Source organism: Lissotriton vulgaris, chromosome 2_1 (assembly GCF_964263255.1).
Source record: "Lissotriton vulgaris chromosome 2_1, aLisVul1.2, whole genome shotgun sequence".
NCBI classification, from domain to species: Eukaryota; Metazoa; Chordata; class Amphibia; order Caudata; family Salamandridae; genus Lissotriton; species Lissotriton vulgaris.
The window spans coordinates 308,998,011-309,023,391 of NC_141687.1; the positions used below are offsets into that span (position 1 = coordinate 308,998,011).

Below are 25,381 nucleotides of genomic sequence, written 5' to 3' on the forward strand. Positions count from 1 at the left end.
GAGAGGGGCAGGAGTGCGGTGAAGAGAGGAGGGCAAGGGGGAGGGGCGGGGGCGCAGGCAGGGGGCGGGGTGAGGTGGGGATGGCTGTTGGGGGGTTGGGGGGTGACTAGGGGCATAGGGGGGAGGGGGGGTCCCCGCTTCTTTTTGATTCGGAGGAAAGCGAAAGGGAGTGGGAGGGGCTGGATGTGTTTCCGTCGTGGGAGGAAGGGATCAGAGAGGCCCGCATGGCGGCGGAGGGGAAGCAGGCGGGGGAGGCGAGGGCGGAGGAGGCGGGGCCGTCGGGGCGGGCAGAGGTGGTGTATGGGCGGGGTGGCGGCGGGGGGAGGGTGGAAGGGGGGTGGGTCGGGGCCGGGGGGGGACACCGCAGGCGACGCAGGGGCAGGAGTAGGGGGGCTCTGTTGGAGCGAGGACGAGGAGGAGGGGGGCGGGGGAGAGCTGGGGGAAGTGGCGCTGGGCGGACGAGGCGGAGCAGTGGCAGGGGAGCAGCACACCAGCAATACCTTTTTTATTGCAGGGAGTTAGCCGGCGAGGGGAAGCAGACTTGGTACGGCTTGGGGCGGCCCAGCGACACCAAGGAGAAGGGAGGGCGGAGCCACCGGCGGAGAGCCTGGAGACCACGCGGGATCGCTGCGCGGCTGGCTCAAAAAGGCCCCAGGCGGGCTCGCCGGTCCCAGCACCCACAGGGCCCAAGCGGCTTGGGGAACAGCAGCAAGCCTGGAGCAACGACAAGGAGGACTATTTTACTTTGAGCGAGGGCAGAGGCGAAGGGAGGGCCTCTGGCAGGTTTCGGTCGGCGCCGCCTGGGGCGCGCCGGAAGTATAGATGGGGAGGTGTGGAGTTGTTAGAAGGAGAGGATAGTGCAGAGGAAGGTGAAGTGAGAGAGGGGCCGGGCGGACGGGGGTCCGGTAATGGTGTTGGTTCTTTGTTACAGGTGTCACGGGGCCTGGGTGCTGCGGCGGCCCGGACACAGTCGAGAGGTAGATCGGCGGACAGGAGAGTCGAGGAGAGACGAGGGGATGCTTTGCTTGCAGGTAAAAGCGGGATGACGCAGCGGATGGTGTCGGTGGGGGTGGGGGGAGGAGGGGAGGTGGGGGCGGGTGATCGGTTATGCAAGGGGAGGTATGTGGCGGACCGGGGTGTGGGGACGGATGGGGCTGCGCTTGGGGGTATGGGCGGGGACACTACGGGGTTGCCGGAGGGGAAGGTGGAGAAACCGGATTTAGGGGGCAAGGCAGACAGCGCGGCAGGGGACAGCGCAGCAGCGGGCAGCGCAGCAGCGGGCAGCGCGCCGGCAGAGGAGGAGGGCGCGAAAAAACCTGACAGCAAAGAATTAAAGTTTAAACGACTTCCTTATATGGGGGTCACAAAGCCGCTAGGGGCGCATTTGATGGCAGCTACTAAAGAAAAGATATGGAAGGGAGAGTATGTGGAATTGTTGAAGCTGTTGCATAGGGAAGTCCGGTCGAAGGAAGGGTCAAAAGAGGAGGAATACGAGCTACAGAAGCGCCCGAGGGTGCCGCTTACGATTGAGAACTGGACGGCGGCATTTCTGATTTTCGCGAGTGTGTATTGCGAGAAATTCCCGGAGAGGTCGATTTCCCTGTTCAAGTACATGGACGTTATCCGAAAGGCGCAGATTACTGGGGGGGGGTTTGCGTGGGCGCAGTATGACGAGGAGTTAAGGACAAGAATGGCGTGGGATACGGAGGCGAAGTGGGGCGAGCTGGATTGCGATTTGTGGCAGCACACGATGGGGCTGGCGGGGTCGGGCAAGACTATCTTTACCGCCAGCGGGCTCCCCATAATATATCAGCCCTTTCAAGGGCGCCCCACCCGAGGAGGGGTGGAGGCAGACAGCGCGGCAGGGGACAGCGCAGCAGCGGGCAGCGCAGCAGCGGGCAGCGCGCCGGCAGAGGAGGAGGGCGCGAAAAAACCTGACAGCAAAGAATTAAAGTTTAAACGACTTCCTTATATGGGGGTCACAAAGCCGCTAGGGGCGCATTTGATGGCAGCTACTAAAGAAAAGATATGGAAGGGAGAGTATGTGGAATTGTTGAAGCTGTTGCATAGGGAAGTCCGGTCGAAGGAAGGGTCAAAAGAGGAGGAATACGAGCTACAGAAGCGCCCGAGGGTGCCGCTTACGATTGAGAACTGGACGGCGGCATTTCTGATTTTCGCGAGTGTGTATTGCGAGAAATTCCCGGAGAGGTCGATTTCCCTGTTCAAGTACATGGACGTTATCCGAAAGGCGCAGATTACTGGGGGGGGGTTTGCGTGGGCGCAGTACGACGAGGAGTTAAGGGCAAGAATGGCGTGGGATACGGAGGCGAAGTGGGGCGAGCTGGATTGCGATTTGTGGCAGCACACGATGGGGCTGGCGGGGTCGGGCAAGACTATCTTTACCGCCAGCGGGCTCCCCATAATATATCAGCCCTTTCAAGGGCGCCCCACCCGAGGAGGGGTGGGGGCAGGAGCCAGGAACCAGCCAGGGACCGCGGGGCCCTGCTGGGACTTTAATAGAGGGGCGTGTGCCAGGGAACACTGCCGTTTTCGACACGAGTGCTCGGGGTGTGAGAGGTATGGGCACCCTGCGACACGATGCTGGGGCCCGCCCGGTCAGCAGTATGGCGGCGCACACACGGCGACGGGAGCGGCACGACCCGGGAGTGGGCAGCAGTCGGGAGGCGGCCGGGGTGGTAAAGGGCCTGGGCCGAAGGGCTCATACGCCGGTTAGAGTGGATAAGTTGACGGCGGCCCTACGCAATTACCCAGACGCGGGGGCCGCGGAACGTCTACGGTGCGGTTTTCGAGATGGTTTTCGGCTGGGTTACGAGGGTCCTCGGGTGCGTCGGTGGGCAGACAATTTGCGGTCAGCGCGGGAACACCCTGAGGTGATACAGGCTAAACTGGACAAGGAAGTGCAAGAGGGGCGCATGGCGGGGCTTTTTGAGGACTGGCCGATGCCGGACTTGATTGTGTCACCTATAGGCGTTATGCCCAAGAAGGAGGCAGGGCAGTTCCGGCTCATACAACATTTGTCGTGGCCGGACGGCGGGTCTGTCAATGATTTTATCAGTGAGAGCGAGGCCACAGTGGTGTACTCCTCGGTGGAAGCGGCGATGGCATTGGTGGTGAAGGAGGGAAGAGGCGCAGTGATGGCCAAATGTGACATCAAGTCGGCTTTCCGGTTACTGCCTGTTCACCCAGACGACTGGGGCCTACTGGGGATCCAGTTTCACGGCCGCTGGTATGTGGACAAGGCGCTGCCGATGGGTTGCTCAATGTCCTGCGCGCTTTTTGAATGTTTTAGCACGTTCCTGCAGTGTTTTTTTACGGAGCGCACGGGTCACCAAGGAGTCACGCACTACCTGGATGACTTTCTTGGTCGGGGCGCCGGACTCCACGAACTGCCAGGTGGCTCTGGAGATCATGGTGGACCTGGGGGTGCCGCTGGCACCGGAGAAGACAGTGGGGCCAGGCACGGCGCTGTCATTCTTGGGCATCGAGATAGACTCACAAAGGATGGAAGCACGGCTGCCGGCGGACAAAAAGCAACAGATGCTGAGGCTGCTGCAGGTGATGGTGGCCAGACATAAGGTGGCAGTGTTGGACGTGCAAGTGCTGCTGGGGCACCTCAACTTCGCGTGCAGGGTGGTGCGGGTCGGTAGGACGTTCTGCAGAAGCCTGGGCCGGGCTTTGGCGGGGCGGAGGCCTCCACATCATCGCGTGCGCGTGTCGGCGGGGGTGCGGGAGGATTTGCGGATGTGGCGTTTTTTCCTGCACCAGTTCAACGGAGTGCCCTTACAGCGGGACGTGGACTTGGTGTGGGATGTGCAGATCTTCTCGGACGCGGCGGGTAGCGAAGGTTTCGGGCTCTACTGGAACGGGAAGTGGTGCGCAGAGAGGTGGCCCCCGGAGTGGTCTGGGGGCGGGAGGAGCATTGAGTTTCTGGAACTCTTCCCTTTGATTGTGGCGATCTGGCTGTGGGGAGAGGTGCTGGCGCATCGGCGAGTGACGTTCAATGTGGACAATATGGCGGTGGTGCAGGTGGTGAATCGCCAGTCCGCCAGGGATGAGCAAGTGCTGAAGCTGCTGCGGGTGTTTGTGCTGGGCTGTTTGCGCCATGATATTGCTTTTCGCGCGGTACATGTCCCTGGAGTTGACAATGACATTGCGGACGCTCTGTCTCGTTCGCAGTGGGGGAGATTCCGTGGGTTAGCCAAGGACGCGGAACGGGACCCGACTCCACTGCCGGCGCGGATGTGGGACATAGGCAACACCGGATGTTGCAGCTGGTTCTAGGATCCTTGGCGGAGTCAACCAGGACAGCGTATGTGGCAGCCTGGGGGGAATTTGTGGCGAATGGGGCGCGGTGGCGGCCGCCGGGCAGGGACAGGCAGGAAGAGGTGGTGCAATACTTGCTGGAATTGATTGGACGGGGGTTGTCGAGAGTGACGATAGCGGGTAAGCTGGCGGGGATCAGTTTCATGGGTAAGCTTCTGTGGGGATATGCCCCGTCCGCAGGTGAATTGGGGTCCAGGATGTTGGAGGGTTGGGCGCGGGAATGCGGGCGGGGGGGGGGGGGGTGGGGGGGAGGTGCGGCAGCCGGTGTCCGTGGAACTTCTGGGCAGAGTGGTGTTGTTGCTGCCGCTCGTGTGCAAGGATGACAGGGAAGCATGCTTGTTTGGGACGCTGATGGTGTGGATGTTTGCTGGGGCCTTCCGGGTGTCAGAGCTTTTGGGCTCCAAGGCTGAGCGGGGTGTGGAGTGGACGGAGGTCCGAGTGGAGCAGTCGGAAGTGCGCTTGTGGTTGCGTAAGTCCAAGACGGACCAGAGGAGTGTGGGGGCCTGGGTGACCATGGAACAGGGGAGAGAGGGCTCTGAGTGCCCGGTGGTTTGGGGCAAGAGATGGAGGGCGGTGGGGGGTGCGAATGGTCTGGTGTTTCAGCACGCGAATGGAAAGGGGGCGACGGGGCGTCAGTTGTTGGGAGTGTTGCGGAAGGCATTGGCGAAATTGGGAGTGGATGGGCGACATTTTGGCACGCATTCCTTTCGAATAGGGGCGGCATCCGAAGCACACCGACGGGGGCAGGGGAGGGGGGCCATCATGCGCCTGGGTAGGTGGACATCAGATTGTTATCAACGCTATGTGCGCCGCGCAGACCCTGCGGAGGCGCGCGGTTTGGAATTGGGGGGACAGTGTTGATTGACATATGTTTCTACTTCCAGGTTCGGTGGCGGGACCCTCGTCCCGAGAGATGTTGATCTGGATTGTGGGTCACTCGTTTGTGAAGAGGGCGAAGCTGCAGGCGCAAAACAGCTATTTTGGGGATGGTTTGGGGTTCAATCCTGATTTGTTCAAGGTGTGTTGGTCCGGGAGGGGGGGGATGAGGTGGAAGGAACTGGTCACAACCCTGAATGGTTTAGTGTGCGGGGGCGGTGCCCCGACGTGTTGGTCCTCCATTTGGGGGAGAACGACCTGGTACAGGAGACAGGCCTGGTGCTGATAAGGGCGATGCGGCGGGATCTGGCGGAGCTGCGCAGGTGTTGGGCGGGGTGTACGGTGGTGTGGACCGAGTTGGTACCGCGCAGAGTGTGGCGGGGAGCGGTGAAGCCGCAGGCGGTGGATAGGGCGAGGCGTAAGATAAATGTGGAAATGGTGCGTTTTTGTCGTCATTTGGGTTTCACGCGCATATGGCACAGGGACATCAAGTATGATGCGCCGGAGATGTTTAGGGGAGATGGTGTGCATTTGTCCCGGATGGGAATGGACCTATACCTGTTGGAGCTTCGGGAGGTATTGGCGAAGTTGTTGGGGGTGCGACGGGAGTGATGGGTTGGTCACGTGCGCGGAAGTGACGGGGTGGGGGGGGGGCAGGGAAAGGGGGGATGAGGTGTAATCACCTACCCCGCTTTCCCTGGGTGGCGGAGTTTGGGTTGATGTTGGCCAAGTTTGGCTGGAGTTCGGGTCTTTATAATGATGTTTGGGGATTTGGGGAGCGGGAGCGGGGAAAGGGAAAACAGTTTTGGAGTTACATTAGAGGGGCTTAGTTACAGTTGCAATAAGGCAGATAGGTCTGCAGGTTTGACAGGGTTTGGAGTTAAGATGTAGAGGAGAAAATGGATACAAAAAATGATGTTATGGAATTGTATATCTGTATATGCAGGGTGGGGGGATTGTATCATGTGGGGATCGTAGGGGTGGAGGGAGACACAAACCTAAGGGGTCAGGTAACTCGATGTTTAGAGAGGTGTTAGTTTTGTGAGGCGGTTGCCAGTTGGTAATACATGTGATGTGCACCTGTTTCAAATAAAGCGGCCTTTTACACACAAAATGGTAGTCGGTCTTGATTGCCCCCTTCATCCCTCCCAAATGAGTGTAATTACATAAGATAACTGCATGAACATTGTTACAAAGTTAAATTTAAGGACATTAGATGTGATTAGGAGTTTTAGAGTGAAATTGTGTTGGTCAGGGGACAAAGCCGTTTTCAGATGCTAAATGTAATTATGTTGAGGCAAATACATACTAGAAATACGCGGCCCCCAGGTATCCCATCACTGGGCTTATCGGCCGGCCGCTCCTACCCACATGTGTATAACATACCACGTTTCTGAAGCTAAGTGGGGACTGTTGGGGGGGGGGGGGGGGGTGGGAGGGGAAACCAGTGTCTGGGTAATGTCTCCACTGCAACTGGGGTAACGGAGTGGGTGGGGGAGGTAGGGGGTAAAGGGGAAAACAATGATCAAAGACACGATCACAGCAGATAACGTCATTGGTATAATGAGATCCTTTCAACAAAAGTCCACACATTCTGTCACTATAACGAGTGGATGGCCATGGGTGGAGGTAGCCTGTCTCCAGGAAACCCATCTCACTGAATTCTCATAAATAAGAATGGGTGCTCGCTGGGCGCCCACCCGGATTGCCTCCTCTTATTCCGCCTATGCTGGAGGGAGTGATACTACTAGTTAAGCGCACCCGGCATCCAATTTACCATAATACACTCAACGTAGACAGTCAGGGATGATACATCATAGTCGAAGGGAATTTTGGAGGCACCATATTGACTTTAATTGATACATATGACCCGAACACTGATGACCCTGCATTTTTTGCACAAGTCTGGGCAAAATGATGGCTGCTGTAACCTGAAGAAATACTCTGGGGAGGAGATTTGAATACATGTTTGGACCCAGTATTAGATAGGTTCACATGCAATGACATATACAGCAAATAAGAAGCCAAGATGCTCAGAGAAGGTATGGAGGAATGGGGGATGGTGGACTTATGGTGACTGCGAAATACGATGCACAGGGAGGGGACCTGCATTTCCACAATTCACAATACATGGTCTAGGATAGACTATTGGACAGACAGTTGCGCACAGGAATCCGCAATGCTAGATCAGGTGTTCCGGACGGAGCTGAGATAGGCTATCGCAGAGTATTTCGCACACAATGTTGATAGACGCTCTCAGCTCCTCCTTGACACTCCTCCCCGTCCCCCCTCTCCTGTTTCATCCCCCATCGCCTCCATATTACACCCCTCCAAACCCCCACACCCCCTAATAGCCGTCAAAGTCTGACACCCCATACCCTCCTTATTACTCCTCCTCCCCTCTTCCCTAGTCCTCCATCACACTACCCCGCTTACCTCCACCCCTTCCCTCACACTCTACACGTCCAACCCACCCACTGCTTCCGCTTCTCCCCTTGTCCCAAATACTCTGCCTCCACCTACCCCCCTTTCCCCCTCTCCCTTCACAAGTCCAGCGATTATCGATCCTAACCCCCCCTCTCCGGCCCATTAACCCTTCACATCCCCAGGCCTTCCCCATTCTCCCCTCACCACAGTACCTCCCATATCATCCCCCATTAAAACTACCACACCACGCTTTCCAGCCTCCCTACCTAGCCAATGTGCCCTTTCCCCGTCCTTCTGTCCAGAGACCCCCCCACATCGCCCTCCCCTTCCTCCATCCTCTACTGCGTAAACTTGACTACAATCTCTATACCTTAACCCCTAAACTAACACTGCTCAGAAAAGACTTCAACCAGATAAAATACATCAAACACTGTAACTGCCCCCCTTGGCCTTTTGCTCCCAACCCTAGGCGCAGAATACACCCTTACTCCAACTTTTGGTCGACTAAGCACCTGCTCCCCACCCTGACAGACCCTTCGCACCTCAAATACCTACTCCGCCCCTGATCTCTCTGCCCTATGCAATGACTACCTTAACACTCTCCCACCCTCTGACCCTTCCCCCCCTCACTCCAACATTCCTGTCATCATGGGAACCTGAGGAAACCCGGAGTCCCAGAGCTCCCCCAGACCCCCCCCCCTCAACTCACCAGCATTCAACTCCTCCCTGCCCTTAATCCCAAACCTAAACCCCTGACCTGCATGCTCGTGAACTGCCGCTCAGCGGTTTGTCATGCGACGGAAATCTCCGAAACCATCCTCAACGAGGATCCAGACATTGCCTTCCTTACTGAGACGTGGCTCAAAGACCACTCCACACCAATCCTTGCCCTCCTGCCCCTCCTGGCTACTTTATTCTCAGACATGACGGACCTAATAAAATAGGGGGGGGGGGGGCTTGCAATAATTTTTCAAGAAGAACTACTGAATACTTGGGAGCCAAACTTAAAATAAAAAACGTCCCTTCGATTAGACTCCATAACATATACCACCCTCCTGGCGAACACTCCCCTTTTGCAGAAGAACTATCTGATCTTATCACCACTTCGCTACTTTGTTCTAACTCCAATGATATCTTCCTTGGAGATCTTAACCTCCACTGGAATGAACGCAGTAACCCTACAATAATCCTTCTCAATAATCCTTCTCAACAACCTTCTAGAGATTAGTGACCTCAAGCAGATTTGCAATGCCAGCACTCACGCTAAAGGAGCTACTCTAGACGCCATCATCTCCAAGCCTGATCTAAGATCCTTATCCAACATCATCCCCATTGACTGGTCTGACCATCATCTTATCCTGTTCAATATCTCCCTCCCAGCCCCACCCTCCACCAAGCAAAACACTAAGACTACAACTGTGTCCAGAAATCTTAGGCAAATCCCCCCTGGAGTGTTAGAGCATGAGCTCCAATCCCATCTCGGTGGCACCACCATCTTCCTCCAATGCAAATGAACTCACCGAGCACTTTAATAAAACTCTCTCAGGTCTTAGACAAGCTCGCCCCCCCCTAAAAACGAGAACGCAACGAAATGTGCCCTCTAAACAATGGTTCACCCTTGACCTTAATAAAGAAAGGCGCTCCCTAAGACTGGCTGGAAGAACTGGGAGACAAGACCCTTCCCCTTCCCATCTTGCTCTCCTTAGAAATGCCAGAACGTCCTACAAAAAAACACATCTTCTCCAAGAAAGCCTCTTGCTTACGTCTTCAACTCTCCCGTGCCATAAATCAACCCAGGGAACTGTTCAACATTATTAGAAATCAAACCTCCCCTGCACTGCCTAACCCGGTGGCCTCCATTAGTAAATGCATAGAAATCGCCAACTTTTTCAGCAAAAAAACAAAAACAAAAAACAATTCGCCAAAAATCGACCGCGATTTCCTCCACCCTCTACCCCCACCCACCCAACAACTCCCCTGGATTCCCACCCTCTATCCTCCTCTCCCTACAAACTCACCTCAGATTCATCCACTCCCCCTCCCATCGCTCATCCCCCCGATCCTCTCCCCAGTATCCCACCACCTAAAAATAATGCCTCATGGCACAATTTCCTCCCCGTCCCTGAACAAGAAGTCTTCAGCATCCTAAACTAAACTCAAACCATCCTCCCACACTAAAGACCCTCTCCAGTCCACACTAGTCCAAGATCTCAAACACGTTATTGTCTCATACTGGACCATCATCATTAACACCTCCCTTGCAACAGGAAAAGGTCCCACTTCACTTCAACTCGGACAAATCACCCACATCCCCAAAAACCCTAAAGCTGACCCCAATGACCCTAACAATCTCCGCCCTGTCTCCAATCTCCCACTCCTCTACAAAGCCCTTGAAAAATCCGCCCTCCTCCAATTGGACAATTACATTGACACATTCAACCTTAACCCCCTTCAATCTGGCTTCCGCAAAGGCTGCAGCACCGAAACCTCATTGCTAAACATAGTAGACAGCACTCCCCTTTGTCCAGGGCTAAGTGTATGTTATCTACTTATTCTCCCTGGCCTTACTGCTACTTTCGATACAGTCTACCATCCCACCTTACTCAACACACTCAAAGATTGCTTCGGCATTAATGGCACTGGCCTTAGCTGGTTCACATCATACTTCCAACACAGAACACAACAAATTAAAATTCAGAACAGCCTCTCTAAACCTACTCCTGTCTCCCTAGGTGTCCCTCAAGGATCCATCCTCTCCCCGGGCCCTCTTCAACCTCTTTATAGAACCCCTTACCCTTACCCTTATACTTAAACAAGCAAATATTAACTACCACCTTTAAGCGGATGACACAACTGTACTATAAAATTAAATCACATGCAGATATCCTTCACCTTAACTCTACACTAATCAAAATCCAAACCTGGTTTCATAACAACCATCTTAAACTCAACACTAACAAAAACGAGATCATTCTCTTCTCTCCCCAAAACAACTCTCTCCAAATCCAAACATGGATCGCTGACCTCAATGCCCTAAACTGCCATCTCTCCCTCACAGAGTCTGTCAAATCGCTCGGTATCACCATCACTAATAAACTCACACTAAACATTCATGTTAAGAACTCAGCTAAAAGTGCACTCTTCACTACCTTAAAAAAGTCAAACCTTTTATCCCAGCCAATGACTTCAAACTAATTATCCAATCGCTGGTCCTATCTAAAATTGATTACGGGAATGCCCTTCTGTCCGGTACTCCCAAAATCCACCTCACCCCCATCAAATCCGCCCTCATCCTCGCAGCTAGATTAACAACCAACAGTAAACGTTTTAACCACATCTCCCCTACCCTTAAGACCCTCAAATGGCTCCCCATCGAAGGCAGATCTTCCTACAAAATTGCGTATATCACACACAAAGGCTTCTATCGGAACTCTCCAACATATCTCTCATCGAAACTCAAAAAAGCTGGCGGCACCAGATCGCTGAAAAGCACTAACACCCTTCTGCTCATTCCACCTCTTCTAAAAAAAAGCGCATCGAAATCCCGATCCTTCTCAGGCAAGACCCCTACCATCTGGAACGCCCTCCCCAAAGACCTCCAATGCAACCCCTCCTTTGACAGCTTAAAAAAAGACCTTAAAATCCACCACCTCACTAATTTCTTGGGTTAACTAGATGCTAGACCCCCCCCATTGCAGACCGTCGCCCCCCCAGGAACCTGTATACCATGTCCTCCCTTCTACATTGTATAGCTTACCTTCCCCATTGTCACACGGTCATAATAATCTGCTATCTATTACAAAATATGCATGACACTCAGTACGGTATTCTATTTATGCCCTTTATTTCATGATATCCGTTGTAATTTGCTCCATATTCTGCTTATTATTTTACTTATGCCTTTATTTTCATATGATGTCTGATGTAATTTTCTTCATATACTGTTTATTGTTATTTTAGTCTCCCTATATTCAATGCTGATGTGAAGCGCTCTGATACCCTTGGGTATAGCCAGCGCTATTTAAAACCTTTCAAGTAAATAAATAAAATTAATAAAATGTTGCAAAGAGCAATTAGAAGCCTTTGCAGAAGAACTGTCGGACGCATCTGGCCCAAAAGACTTTTGGGACCCGCTCATATAGTACTTAAAATCTGTAAAAGCAGATGAATAGACGCTCACTGCAAAATAAAGTGTATGGGAGACCCTCTCACGCCTCGGCAGATATAGTGATTTCAGTGGACATCACAAATTGAGATGTACATTATGATGGAGTGTATATGGGTTGTAACTGGCGATACCAAACATGGCATGTCAACAATACTGTATTAACTGTGTGTCCTGGATGCAGGAGATATGGACTTTAAACATTGTATAATTACCAAGTGATACGATGTCTGAGCTGTGTTGTGGGTCTGATCATCAAAAAACATGTAAAAAAAAAATTGCTGTCCTGGTTAGACAACTTGTGGGGGATGACTTCCTGGACTGGTAGATGAAAAGGGAGGTACATTTGAAACTGCAGCGGAAATAGCGGAGGAGTTTGCCAGACACTATGAAGTGATGTACACATCCCAATAGACACATACAGAATGGGATTGCATGGAAATTGTGTGTGACATTTCCCTTCCAAGACTCTCAGAGGAAGACAGGCAGATGCTAGAGAGTGACCCAACTGTTGAAGAAATGATATCAGAGTCCAAAGCCTTTCAATCAGGGAAAGCTGCAGGGCCGAACAGACTTCCTGTGTAAATGTATAAAACTATGTTGGACATAACTGCAGAACACTTACCAAATATGTTTGAACCGGCACAACAAGAGGGCATACTTCTAGCCGATCAAAGGACAGCGGTAATCACGGTAATACCAAAAACAGGCAAACCACCAATGAAGTGTAGGTTGTACAGACCGATCTCACTACTAAACTATGAGGTTTTAAGGTGCTGACTAAACTCCTGTCTATGCGACTGGCCAGTGTGATCACATCACTTATACACCCAGACCAATCGGGGTTTAAGCCTCACAGGCGAAACTAGATTAAATCTCTGCAGGCTATTTGGCATACCCACCAGACGGAAAAATGCCCAACAGAACAATCAGCGTACCGGTCCTTAGACGCCAGAATGGCATTCAACAGTTTGGAATGGAACTACCTTTCGCGGTCCTCGAAGGGCCAGGCATGGGTTATAAATTCAATCTCTGTATGTAAAAACTATCATACACGTACCAATGAAAAGTTTAAGGAAAAAAAAAGAAGAAAAAAAGTCTGACTGAACTCTCTGCTTTGTTTCACGTAAAGTTGTCCACTGGCACAGGTTCAGTGATGTTCCACTGGCCCTCTCTGGCTGAGTATCGACTGAGGTGGGACTGCCTGGCTGACCTATGGTGGATGAGAGAGATGTCCTTCGGAGACCACTGCCGGGACTATTGGCAATTAGACTCTGGTAAACTGGTAAATTTTGGGTGAGAGTGGGTGTTGTTCTTTTATCAACCCCATTTTAGGTTGGACACTGCTTGGGTGTTAGGGGCTGTGGGTAGGCGACATACCTCTCTTGCCTTATGTACAAATGAGTGTGCAGTTGATAGGTTCTTCACATCTGTGAGGGGAGGCGGGAGAGCGGTGTAAAGGATGTCAGTTTGGGGTGAGTATGAAGGGTTCTAGTTTAGATAGAAAGTAGACTATGCGTCACTACACCACATCAGCCAGGAAGCCGGAGGGGGCTGCTCCTGCCCGCTGGTCAACACCACACAATGCAGGATAGGTTACATGGCATACAATGCCTCCATAACTTGTCCTGGAATGTCAATGGGCTGGGCAACAAGGTGAAGCGAGGTTTGGTTCTGCAGTATACAAGACGCCAATGCCCCGATAGCATTTTACTTCGGGAGACACATCTGAGGGGGACAAAGTGTTGTTTCCTGTGTAAAGGTACCTACACTGTCCTAGCACATGCGGATTTGCCTCCACTTTAAGGGGAGTGGAGATACTGGTCAGAAAACAGCCCATGTGTACAATCTCCATAACCAGTGTGAAAACTAGCTGAAATCGCTGTTAGCATGAGCTGAAGCCATTTTGTTTGTAGCAGCCATTTTAGCTAGCCATGTGCTCACCATGTGCTTTCTCCCTCTTCCCTGTTGCCTACCTTTGTATTCTGCTTGAGTCATCAGTTACAGTTAACTCCTTTAGCACTGAGCCAGAGGACTGCACATGCTCAGAAAGGCCTGTAGATTCTAGAATGCGCCTGCTCTTCAAGTAACTGTCAGGCTATTTTAACTAATCATAGCAACTACTCCTACTTTGTTAACTAATTATTTTCTGTTAGTCCATATATGTAAAATAACTATTCTTGTGTATACTTGTACCGCCTCTTTCTGAGTCTTCATGCTTACTCTGGTATAAACTGGCCATAAAAGGCCCATGGTTTCTATACTCCATGGGCTACCTCATACAGTGGCCTGAGAGTACCGTATTGACGTAGTCTCCCTCAGGTGAGGTTAATAAATGTATTCTCTTTAATAGTACAGCTTCCGTGCCAATCTCTTCTTTGTTGGTTTAAGGACCGATGCATCAGTGAGCCCCTAAAAAGGCTTTTTATTGCACACCAGGATTGACTAACATGGACGATATATTGGAATTAAGCGAGTCTGGGGCATGGCGCCCCCAACGTTGGATTGTGTCTATGTACCACCTCGCTTTCAGCAGTTGGTATAAGACCAGGTGGCTGTGTTCCTTCTGGAAACCACCTTGGCCATGGCCTCAGTGACTTGGGGAGATGCCACCACCCCTCACGCAGGAGCTACTCCTACTTTTACGGAGTGCATGGGATGTTTTCCTTGCCTGATTAGCGCTTTGTCCCCACGGGAGTGGTGATTAGGGTTCCGGAAGCGGACTATCTGGCTCTAGGCCTGCTGGATGTCTCCCGGCTTTGGGTCACTATGAAGGGCGTGGGTCGTCCACAATGAGGGAGTTGGAGACTGAATGCATGGGACCGGAGGGAAACCGAGGTGGCAAACAAAATTACAGTGGACTCGGATGTATTTTGGGGAGAATCAGGGATCGGTTGATTTAGCTGTAGTTTTGTGGGAGTCGTACAAAACTGCTGTGGGCAAGGTGCAGAACACGCTTGCTCAGAACAAAAAGAGGTGGCAGAGATTGAGGGTCTGGAACAACAGATCGTGGCCCCTTGAGAACGCCCCTGGGCCCATACAGATCCCACTGCTCTATGCTCCCTCAAGGTGCCACGGCACACATATCGAGACCTGGCCACAGGAGAGGATTGTAACCAATTGCTGGCAACACAGCATTGACTCTATGATGATGGCAACAAGGCAGGCAAGTTATTGACCTGGCTCTGTAGACAGGAGGCATCATCCTGCTGGATCTACTGGATGGAGGCAGTGCCAGTGAGTTGTGATCCCTTTCCACTGTAAACACAGATGACAGGGCAGTAGCCGGGATCTTATCTCTAAACCATCTTTTTAGGAATAGCTTGGGTGCTGGGCCCTTGGCACTTTCGGGAATACATATCGTAGGTTGCACCTCCTGGAGTGCCCCTCTGCGTCCTCTGCACAAACCTCTAATTTCTGCAAAAAACAAAGCGTGAGAACTCTTGTGCCAGCTCACATTGTGACCGTTCTCCCCGCAGTCCGCTACTCTCTGCTGCCGGTCTACCTGCTACCTGGTTTATGACTCCTCTGCTCGTTTCTTGCCCCATTTTGCCTTTTCTGCTAATATTTCTGCCCTCTGTTTTGTCTTTTTCTGTTTCTTTTCTGCCCTCCGTTTTGCCTTTCCTGCTCTCAGTTTGCCTCTTCAACTAGTTTTTCTGCCCCCACATCCCATTGAGCAGATCTTCATGCCAGCTCCCCTGCGACAATTCTTCCTTCTAGCTTGCCCTCAGTCTGCTACCCTCTGCCTGTCTTCGTTCTGCAGTTTGAGCCTCCTCTAATCGTTTCTTGCGGTTTTGCATTTTTGGTTTGTTTTTCTGCCCCGTTTTGCCTTTTGCTCTCGTTTTTCTGCCCTCAGTTTTCTCTTTCCTGCTTGTTTTATCTAACCTTTTTTGTCGTCTTCTGCTCGGTTTTGCTTTTTTGGCTTGCATTTCTGCCCTCTGTTTTGCCCTTTTCTGCTTGTTTTTTTGCCCTTTGGCCTTATCGGTTTGTTTTTCTGCCCTTTATTTTGCCCTCTCCTGCTCGGTTATGCCTTTTCTGCTTGTTTTCTGCCCTCTGTTTTGCCTTGGTCTGTTAGTTTCTATCCTCGGTTTCTTAAAGACCTGGCTTTTAGACTGAGACCTTGCACCCCAATGCCTAGATACCCCCAGGGGTGACAGTGCTGTGCTCTACAAATGAATGGACATGTTGGTCTTCATAGACCCCACCAACCTGTACCGCTCTTTACATGCATATATCCTATCAGGTGAGTTCAGGGGTTGACAGGAAGGAGGCCAGCAGGGTCACATTCAGCTGTAGAGCCCTCATTTTCCAGACCACTGGGGCCTAAGAGTAATGGTCTTTGCGAAAAAGAAAAGTGGGATCCTTGGATAGCATCAAAGAGGCGGCCCAGAGGAAGGGAAAAATATGGGGGGTAATTTTTTCATTTACAAATGGACTAAAACAGTTTCCCCTGAGAAAGATGGGGAAATATTGGTTCTTTTTTTATTTTAAAAGTATAAAAATAGCTTATACAAATGAGGTGGGGGTGATGGGAGTCTATGTTTTAACAAAGGGCAGCAGAGACTGCCCGCTTCGCAAGGCAGTTGCTATCATTAATGAAATGTGAGCAGTGACACTGGGGCCCAGGATTGTGAGGGGCTTAGTGCCTGCCAGTTATGACTGTCTAATGATGACAGAGAATGATTTGCATATGGCTGGGTACAAACTGGGGTGGTGTGGAGTACACTTATTTTTTCTACCTTGTTCCCAGGGCCAGTAATGTCTATAAGATGTTATAAACAAACTCTCCATTCTGTCTTGTGGGAACAGGTAGCCTTGCAAAAGTGAAAAATGAAATTGTCATTATTTCTCTATCAGGACATGCCACACACACCAAGGCATGTCCTACCTTTCACTGACAATGCAGCCTACCAACTGGGGTACCTTGGGCCTACCTTAAGGGGTGGCTAATATGTCGAAAAGGGAAGGTTTAAGGACTGGTAAGTGTGTGCACTTGCCAAGTCGACATGGCAGTCCCAGACTGCACGCAGGCTCTGACATGGCAGGCCAGGGTTACATTTTACAGGCTGCTTCAGTGGGTGGCACAATCAGTGCTGCAGCCCACTAGCAGCATTTGATTTACAGGCCCTGGGCGCACACAGTGCACTGTACTAGGGTCTGACAAGTAAATCAAATATGCCAATCATGAAATCACTAATCCATAACAACAATTTATAAAGAAATCACTTGCACTTTGGCACTGAACAGCAGTGGCAAAGTGCCCAAAGCATCTTGACCAGCAAAACAGAGTCCAGCACACAGCAAAAACACAGGAGGTAACAGCAATAAATGGAAGGGTGACCCACGCCAATGGTGCCAGGTCAAACAGTCGGTATAACTCACTAAGTCATGTGGACTTAATAAGCCGCATCCCCTAGAATCAAGAGAAGCTGAGCGGCTAGTAAGAAATAAATATGAGTGGTGGGTGCATTAGATGGTTCAATTAAATTGCCTTTATGCTTAGATTCACCTCACGAACCGCTATTGAAGGGAGGTATATTAAGTCAGTTAAACTCACTAAGTCATGTTGACCATATGAATGTTTTTTTCTATAAATCATACTGATTTTGATAGCTAAACCAGTCATAGTTTAAGTATTCTAATCAAGATTTAGTATACAACACGTGGACAGGTACCTGTTTAGAATGGGGTATTCTACTATTTACCAATTTCAGTTTTATCTTTCCCCGCTTAGGGGTTGGAGCTCACCCCCCCTCCCCCCTGTCTGACACTACTCCTATGATGTGAGAAGATGTTTCTAATATTTCAAACTGCAGTTCAATCAAGGAAGTATCATAATTGACCCCCAACTAGCGTTATTGGAAAGAAATCAAAACTTCAGGAGCAAGGTTGTGGTATCCTGGAAAGCACAGAGATTTCTTGAGAAGTACACAGAAACATGTGAACGGTCTTTATTTAAGGTATGAAAATATAAGTGAGACAAGTATGTACAGGAGGTATGGATAACAAAAGGGAACTGATTATTCATATGGACCCTCCTCCTGTCAATCAGGGACTATAAAGAGGCCCTTTTTAATCGATTTGAGTTCAAAATATCCCGACTTATAAGCTTACATTGGAACAATGTGGGGAATACCACGGGAAGTGGAGAGTGCTGCTGGTTTTCATTTTTGCGAGCATAGCAAAAGGGTGAGTGTAAATGAAGTACATTACAAATGAGTAGGTTATACTTAAAGATGGGCTTGCCCCCGATTTTAATTGGAATGTCCTGGGACTGATTAAAGGGGATGTTATTGCCACCAAAGGGATGAGGCATCTGTGCCGAGGATAAAGTACATGATGTTTTTTTGAATAAATAATTGGATGAAGTAGAGGGACTCCCGGGTGAAGAATATTTTTTATATTAGTTTGAAATATGAATAATTTATAGTATGTATCTATATAGCCCCCTTTCTTCTAGATGGTCTACAAAATGTCTACTATATTGATGTGGTAGAACAATACCCTAAACAATATTGTCCTGAAGAAGGTGGGATTTATTTAATAACATCCACCGAAACGGATCAACGCTGGGTTAGAACTGGATCCAATCACTAGGAGTCACAGAGATGAATTGACTTCTGTACTCACCGGGACAAAAACACAATGTCAAATATTGAAACAGACTATGCAACAGCACTTTAACGACTGTGCAAGAGTGTCTCCCTGTTCGTATTTGTGGGTTTGATCTTGCGATTTTAAGAGTCTTGTTGTTTTTATATATCTAGGGTAGGGGTTTGGATATTGCATTTTACATGAATTGTTTATGGTCTATTGAATTGTTTACAGAATCAGGAGTATCAACTATTTTATTATATAATATTGTTTAATTAACCTCTTGGCTGCTAGGTGTTTTCCACTCCTGTGCTGACTTTTTTTTAATTATCATTTTACATGACGAGCTCAGCTCGTCATCAGCACAGCTCAACCGTGCCTCATGACGAGCTGAGCTCGTCATGAGCATGGAAGGGGTTAAAGCATATGAGGCTGTATTTCAATTTTGGCGGCATATGAGTTTACTTTGGAAGGGTGCTTATGGAAATGAATGCATGAGAGCGAATGTATGTGCCTCCATAGGTGAATGTAATCTTACTGTATGTGATTGACTCTGAAGGTGAATGTTACTTTATCACGAGTGATTATGTTTATCTGATTCCAAGGTGAAGTACAATTTTTCTACTGATCACTAGTACCCTGTTCCCTTGGTGTGTGGGGATACCTCTCTAGTGAGTAACTATACTTAACTTAGTCTTAGTCAGTAGTTCACTATGATTACATTCTTGCAGCATTCTTGCAGTAAACTAGTTTAAGCAGAATGATCACAATATATAACCAAAACACACAACTTTTATGTTTTGACACAATTTAATTCTGTTTTGCAGTTTCCCACAAGAACTGTAGTATATTTCTTTACAAAGCATTAAGTCTGCTGATTGAAGTGCAGCTCAATCAATATTAAATAATGCTTTGTAGTGTTGTACCTACTGTTGCATGCCAGTTGTCTTTATTTAAAACTGTGAGACAACACAAAACCTGGTACTAACAGAAGTCACCATACATAATGGGCCACTTGCCAACTACAGGTTGCTGACCCAGCCATACCATAATGCTGTTGTATAAACTGACAGTCATCGGCACAGTATCACTACTTTGCAATGCAGGTTATGCTAGTTGTCTTTATTTAAAACTGTGAGACAACACAAAACCTGGTACTAACAGAAGTCACCATACATAATGGGCCACTTGCCAACTACAGGTTGCTGACCCAGCCATACCATAATGCTGTTGTATAAACTGACAGTCATCGGCACAGTATCACTACTTTGCAATGCAGGTTAATCCATGTCTTCATGGCAGTCCTTAAATATTACCTGCTATGCTGATAAAAGAAGCTTGACGGTAGTGATACTGTACATTTATTTGCAGCACTAGTGGAGAGGTTACGGCACGACGTCATGCCAGGTGAGCGTTGTAGGGGAAGGGAAATCCTTTAAAGAGAGTCATTTTCTCTCCGGATTTCCCTTCTCTTTTTGAAACTCAGGAGCACTAACATTGCGATTAATGCAGACATAGTACGATTTAAGAGAATAAATAATGGAAATATAGTTCATCCTTGTTATCCTGTATTACAGCAGAGGGGGGGCGGTACGAGGAAAACATCCACAATCAAGCCGGTTGTTACGTACGCTACAGTAGCGTGCAGAGTCGGGGACATTTCCAGGCATCTCCCTCCTCCGTAAGCTCTCGCACAGTGTATCAAACAGACAGCGTTCACCTCGTAAAACCCCACTCGTCTCTCACCACAGGTCCGGCTAAATGGCAGAGCTCCCGAACTTCCGTCCATGGCTCCAGCGGTAGAACACGGCGGAGCATCGGACCACAACACTGGCCGCAGCCCAGGCCTCGGCTCCAGGACACAAGACCAGTTCCCAGCCCCATGCTACTCCGGTCAGAGTCCGACTCCGCCATCTTCGCTACAGCTATAGCAGTACGGTTGTATGTTGCAATTGTTCTAAGCAGCAGGCTAAAAAAATGATTCCCATCCCGCCTGCCCTACCTCCTCCCACCCACCCACCTCAGCACGTGGCAGGGGCACGTGTGTCGGCAGCAGTTTGTATAGTCATTGCCCACTGACGTCACCTCATTCACTGTACGTTTCAGTACGCGTCTAATGGGTTACGCCCACGTAGACTGTCTTCGCAGGGCATAACCGATTCTCACTCAAGCCACATCCATGCTGCTGCAGGCCAAGTATGTTGCTAAAAAAATACCGTTAGGGACGCGATTACGGTCAGCTACGTTAATTACAATATATCACGGGATTCCTGTTTTCACATAAAATAAAACCAGTGCGTGAGTTAGAGTTTTATTTATACTTCAGTGTGAACATACCTGAAAATAAAGTCCATTTATATGCCTCTTGCTATCCCAGTGATGTGATACAAACAGTGCTTTTCGGAGGAACAGTGTGAGTTGGTAATGGGGTTGTGTTGAAAAGACTCAGACAGGTAAGTTTTGAGAGTCTTTATTTAGTTCAAGCACCAGCCACCAGCTCCAGCTGCCAGCCTGCAGTTAAACTGGAACAAACTGTCCCACACAGAATGCAACCATGGAGATATAATTAAGCAGTAAATGGCAAATAAACAACCCAGGCAACCCATAAGTGCTGGCAAAGTTCAAGAAACGAGACAATAATAAATAATGATAAGGCACTAGAATAACATAGAAAATTCAATATAATAAGTTTGATAAAATGTCATGAAAAAGTTCATTGACATAATGATGAATTAAAAAACACACAATAAAAATATTTCTTTCAATAGATATATCATTTGTGCATGCAGTATGTATTGGTAATGTTCCCAATGATGCAGAAGGGAGATGGTTTCCGTCTACGCGTTTCAACACGTTGAATGTGTCTTCCTCAGGACACAACCATCATGTTTCTAAAATCAGATAAACAGTGTTATAAAATATTCCTCCATTTTAAGCAGTGCACCACAATTAATACATTTTTCTATTTTGAACATTAGAGCCAGAACTTTGATAGCTTAAACATGATATACCGCATTATATCAGTTCATTGTCTTTTTTAGATAGTAGCTATTTGCAAGACATAATGCAATTTAGAAAATACATGTTACATCTCATTGTGTTAGAACATAATGAGAAAAGGAGAAGCATAGAAATGCCAAAGAAAGAGTCGAATTTGTGCATAGATACACAACAGAAAAGAGGAAAACTGATTCAGCTCCAGTCGATAGTCTAAATATACATATACTTATTACAAAAAGTCAGGGTTTCTATTTTGACCTATTTAAGTGTATTCAGATAAGTTGTTCCAATATTGCTGTGGGACACAGAAAAAAAGAGGGGGGTTAACTATTTGCTAAAGAGTGCCATATACTATCTATGATAATATTGAAGAAATTAATATTAAAATTGGTATTGAAATTGGTATAAAACGCCAAAACTTACCAACACCTGTATATTGAATTATTGCAGAAAAAAGGTGTGATAATAAGTCTGGTAAAATTCTAACGACAGAACCTTTGTGTCTGAATGATACCAAAAGAAAAAAACTAAATTGCAATGATAAGCCAAAATGATAAGCCGTAACTCAGAGTGACAACAGCCAGATATTTAACATGTTGTGTCCGTCAAATAGTTCATTCGTGCAAGTTTATCTGGTGGCTAATAGTGATACTACTAGTTGATGAAAGAAATTGTTACATGCATAGTTGACCAAAAATGCATTTAGACAAGTATATCGAAAATAGCTTGTAAACAATAGGCTGGGTACCGCACATGACTGTACCTAAAGGTTTTCACTAATTAAACACTATAATTGAAAATTGGTAATAAGCCGTTTTTGGCAAGAAATACCTGGAATACTGCCAATGGATGATAAAGCCACTCCTTTGGCGGAAGTATGATATTGGCGTATTGTTGCGCTAGACCGGTACTGATAAAAACATCCTTGTTTACTGTAAAAACACAGATATGTATTGTTAGGTTAACTATTTCCCTACAAGTGCACGGCGTGAACATCAACAGTTTCAAAGGGCCTATTTGTCTTGTACCTGATTTTAGGAAGAATCTGTTTGTTTATTCATGAAATGTTCGCACTTCAGATTAAGAGGGTCGGAGCAGGGTGTTCTATAGCGGGGGTGCGTCTATAACTGCGTCAAAATACTGCGGGTAGATGAGAGTCCAGTATTAATTGATTTATATTTACAGAAAGGCAACTAACAACATCCTGACCTAGTCTGAAAAGTGCACGAAAAGATTACCATTTACCTTAGTGTAGTCTGCAAAACCGACGGCTATTAATAAGATGTCTGTACCACCAGGACCCGTGTTTGTCCGAGCTTAGTCACAAGAAATAAAGTGCTGTTTATCTGAAGATGAAAAACAAAATGAGGTATGAAACATTGCAGCAAACCCATACTGCGGGTTTCTTTAGTTTTGTCAACGTGTCCCATTTACCTGATTTGATATACCGAGCAGTCCGGCCGTTGATGAAATGTGTATGCGGCTAGAACCCGTACTTGTCCAGATGCGGGGGCAGAAGATAAAATACCGGCTATCTGAGGGTGAGGAGACAGACAAGGTATAAAACATTACACCAAAACCATATTTCATGTCTCTCAGGACCTGTCCCATGAAAAGAAAGGTACGCGGCCATTACCTATGTTAAAATACGCGTTACCGGCTGGAGTGGCGTCTAGTGCTTCGTCAGAGTAAATCAAACTTGATACCGCGCAAGTGATTCGCTTATATACCCCGCGTGGGTATAGATGACTAGGGTGGCCAATCCTGCCTCTTAAAGTGATATACATCCACTGACCAGTGATTAGAGAAAAAAGCTGTATAGCGATATGTAGTGTCCTCGCATCTAATTTAGAGACACACAAGGGTCAGCGGTCCATTACTGGAGGTGGCGGGAAGGAAAAAGGCATGATAAAAGTCTATGGTTGGCTATACTCTTGTGTAATGTATATCAGTAGACCATGAATATCAGGTACCAAACCGCAGTTTGGAAGTGGTGGTTTCTTTGGGGGAGGGTTCACATACAGTATGACTTTATATCAGGGGTCCCCAAACCAGTCCTGGAGGGCCGGGTCCATGCCAGATTTTATAAATAACTATATGTATCTCAATGGGGATATCCCAAAAAATTTGGCATGGATCCGGCCCGCCAGGACCGGTTTGGAGACCCCTGCTTTATATAATAGCATTTTCCCAGGGTAGTTCGTTATTTAACCCATGGGTAAAGGTACCCAGGGAATATATCCAGAATACTTCTTTCTTTTTCCGGATTTTGTCTCCGCCATTGCTGTTCAAAATGTGGATTTTCTCCAAAATCCGCCATTTGATATCTGAAGGGGAGTGTTTGAATTTGGAGAAATGGCTAACTAATGGGGCTGTATACTTCAGTGTTTTAATAGCAGACCTATGCTCAGTCAGCCGAGTTTTCATTGCTCACGAAGTTTCCCCTACATAGCCCAAATTACATGGGCATATGATCAAATATACTATATCGCGTGTGTTGCATGTCCATAGTTCTTTGGCCTGTATATTAAATTGATTGAAAATAAATGATTCTCCTGTGAGAATGCTGTCACATGACTGGCAAGAACCGCATCGTGAAGTGCCTCTCACATGATTGGTCCCGTCTATTGATTTCTGCATGAAAGCGGGGTTACTAGTCGATTCCGTATAGCGCGATCGAACTATAAGATCCTTCAGATTCTTGTTGCGGCTGTGTGCAAACATTGGTTTTTCCAGCTTTTTTTGCATCTTGTCCACATTTAACAGATGTAAGTTGGCATTAATAACTTGTCTTACAGTGGCATCTGATGTGGAGTGCTTGGTTATGCACACCAACTTAGGTTCCTGCTTCTGTTTTTGAGACTTGAGTAAAGCGCCTCGATCGTAAAACCGTGCTCTTTTATATGCTTCCCTGACTAGGCGATGGGGATAGCCCCGTTCAAGGAATTTTTTCTTCATTGTTGTAGATTGATTGTCATAGTCCTTCACGTTTGTGCAGTTGCGTCTCACCCTGAGGAACTGGGAAAACGGGATACTGTCCTTCTGGCTCCTCAGATGGTAACTTGTAAAGTGAAGGAGGGTATTCCTCGCCGTAGGTTTGGTGAATAAATCCACCTCAAGTTTGTTAGAGTTATGTCTGATGTGAATCTATGACAGAATTTCGACAGACAGAATTTCGACCTACACAAATATCGGCGTGATTATATCGATAGCAAAAATATCGACGCCCTATGTACAACATGGTAAGTACCAAAATATCGAAAAAAAAATATCGATGTTAAAAATATCGTTGTTAAATATATAAATGTTTTTTTAAATAACATAAAAAATACTGTAAATAATAGTTATTAATTACTTAAACATATTTAAATATATATAATAATGGTTAAAAAAATAATAATACATATTTAATTTTAAAAATAATAATTAAAAATCATATATAATATATAATTACTTAACAATAATTACTATTCCCACTCCAGTGGGTGCAACAGTAGGGAAAACTGACCCTGAACCCTAAAAATACCCCTTTACCCAAAAACCTAAAACTGACCCTGAACCCTAAAAATACCCCTTTACCCAAAAACTAAAAACTGACCCTGAACCCTAAAAATACCCCTTTACCCAAAAACTGAAAACTTACCCTGAACCCTTAAAAAACCCCTTTACCAACAAACTGAAAACTGACCCTGAACCCAAAAAAGACACCTTTACCCAAGAACTGAAAACTGACCCTGAACCCTTATAAATCTCTTTACCCACAAACTGAAAACTGACCCTGAACCCTAAAAATACCCCTTTCCCAAAAACTAAAAACTCACCCTGAACCCTTAAAAAACCCCTTTACCAACAAACTGAAAACTGACCCTGAACCCAAAAAATACACCTTTACCCAAGAACTGAAAACTGACCCTGAACCCTTAAAAATCTCTTTACCCACAAACTGAAAACTGACCCTGAACCCTAAAAATACCC

The 25,381-nt window shown here is 47.8% G+C and overlaps 1 protein-coding gene across 1 annotated transcript in view; it reads right to left on the minus strand.

The window, feature by feature from the left end:
• LOC147730242 (multidrug and toxin extrusion protein 2-like) overlaps nt 1–20,483 on the minus strand; it is an 832,471-nt gene extending 811,988 nt beyond the window's left edge. The window contains exon 1 of the mRNA XM_086955003.1: nt 20,153–20,483. Within this exon, the coding sequence (XP_086811129.1) occupies nt 20,153–20,320 (168 nt within the window). The 5' untranslated portion in view covers nt 20,321–20,483. The remainder of the gene's footprint in view (nt 1–20,152) is intronic.
• Between the last annotated feature and the right edge of the window lie 4,898 nt (nt 20,484–25,381).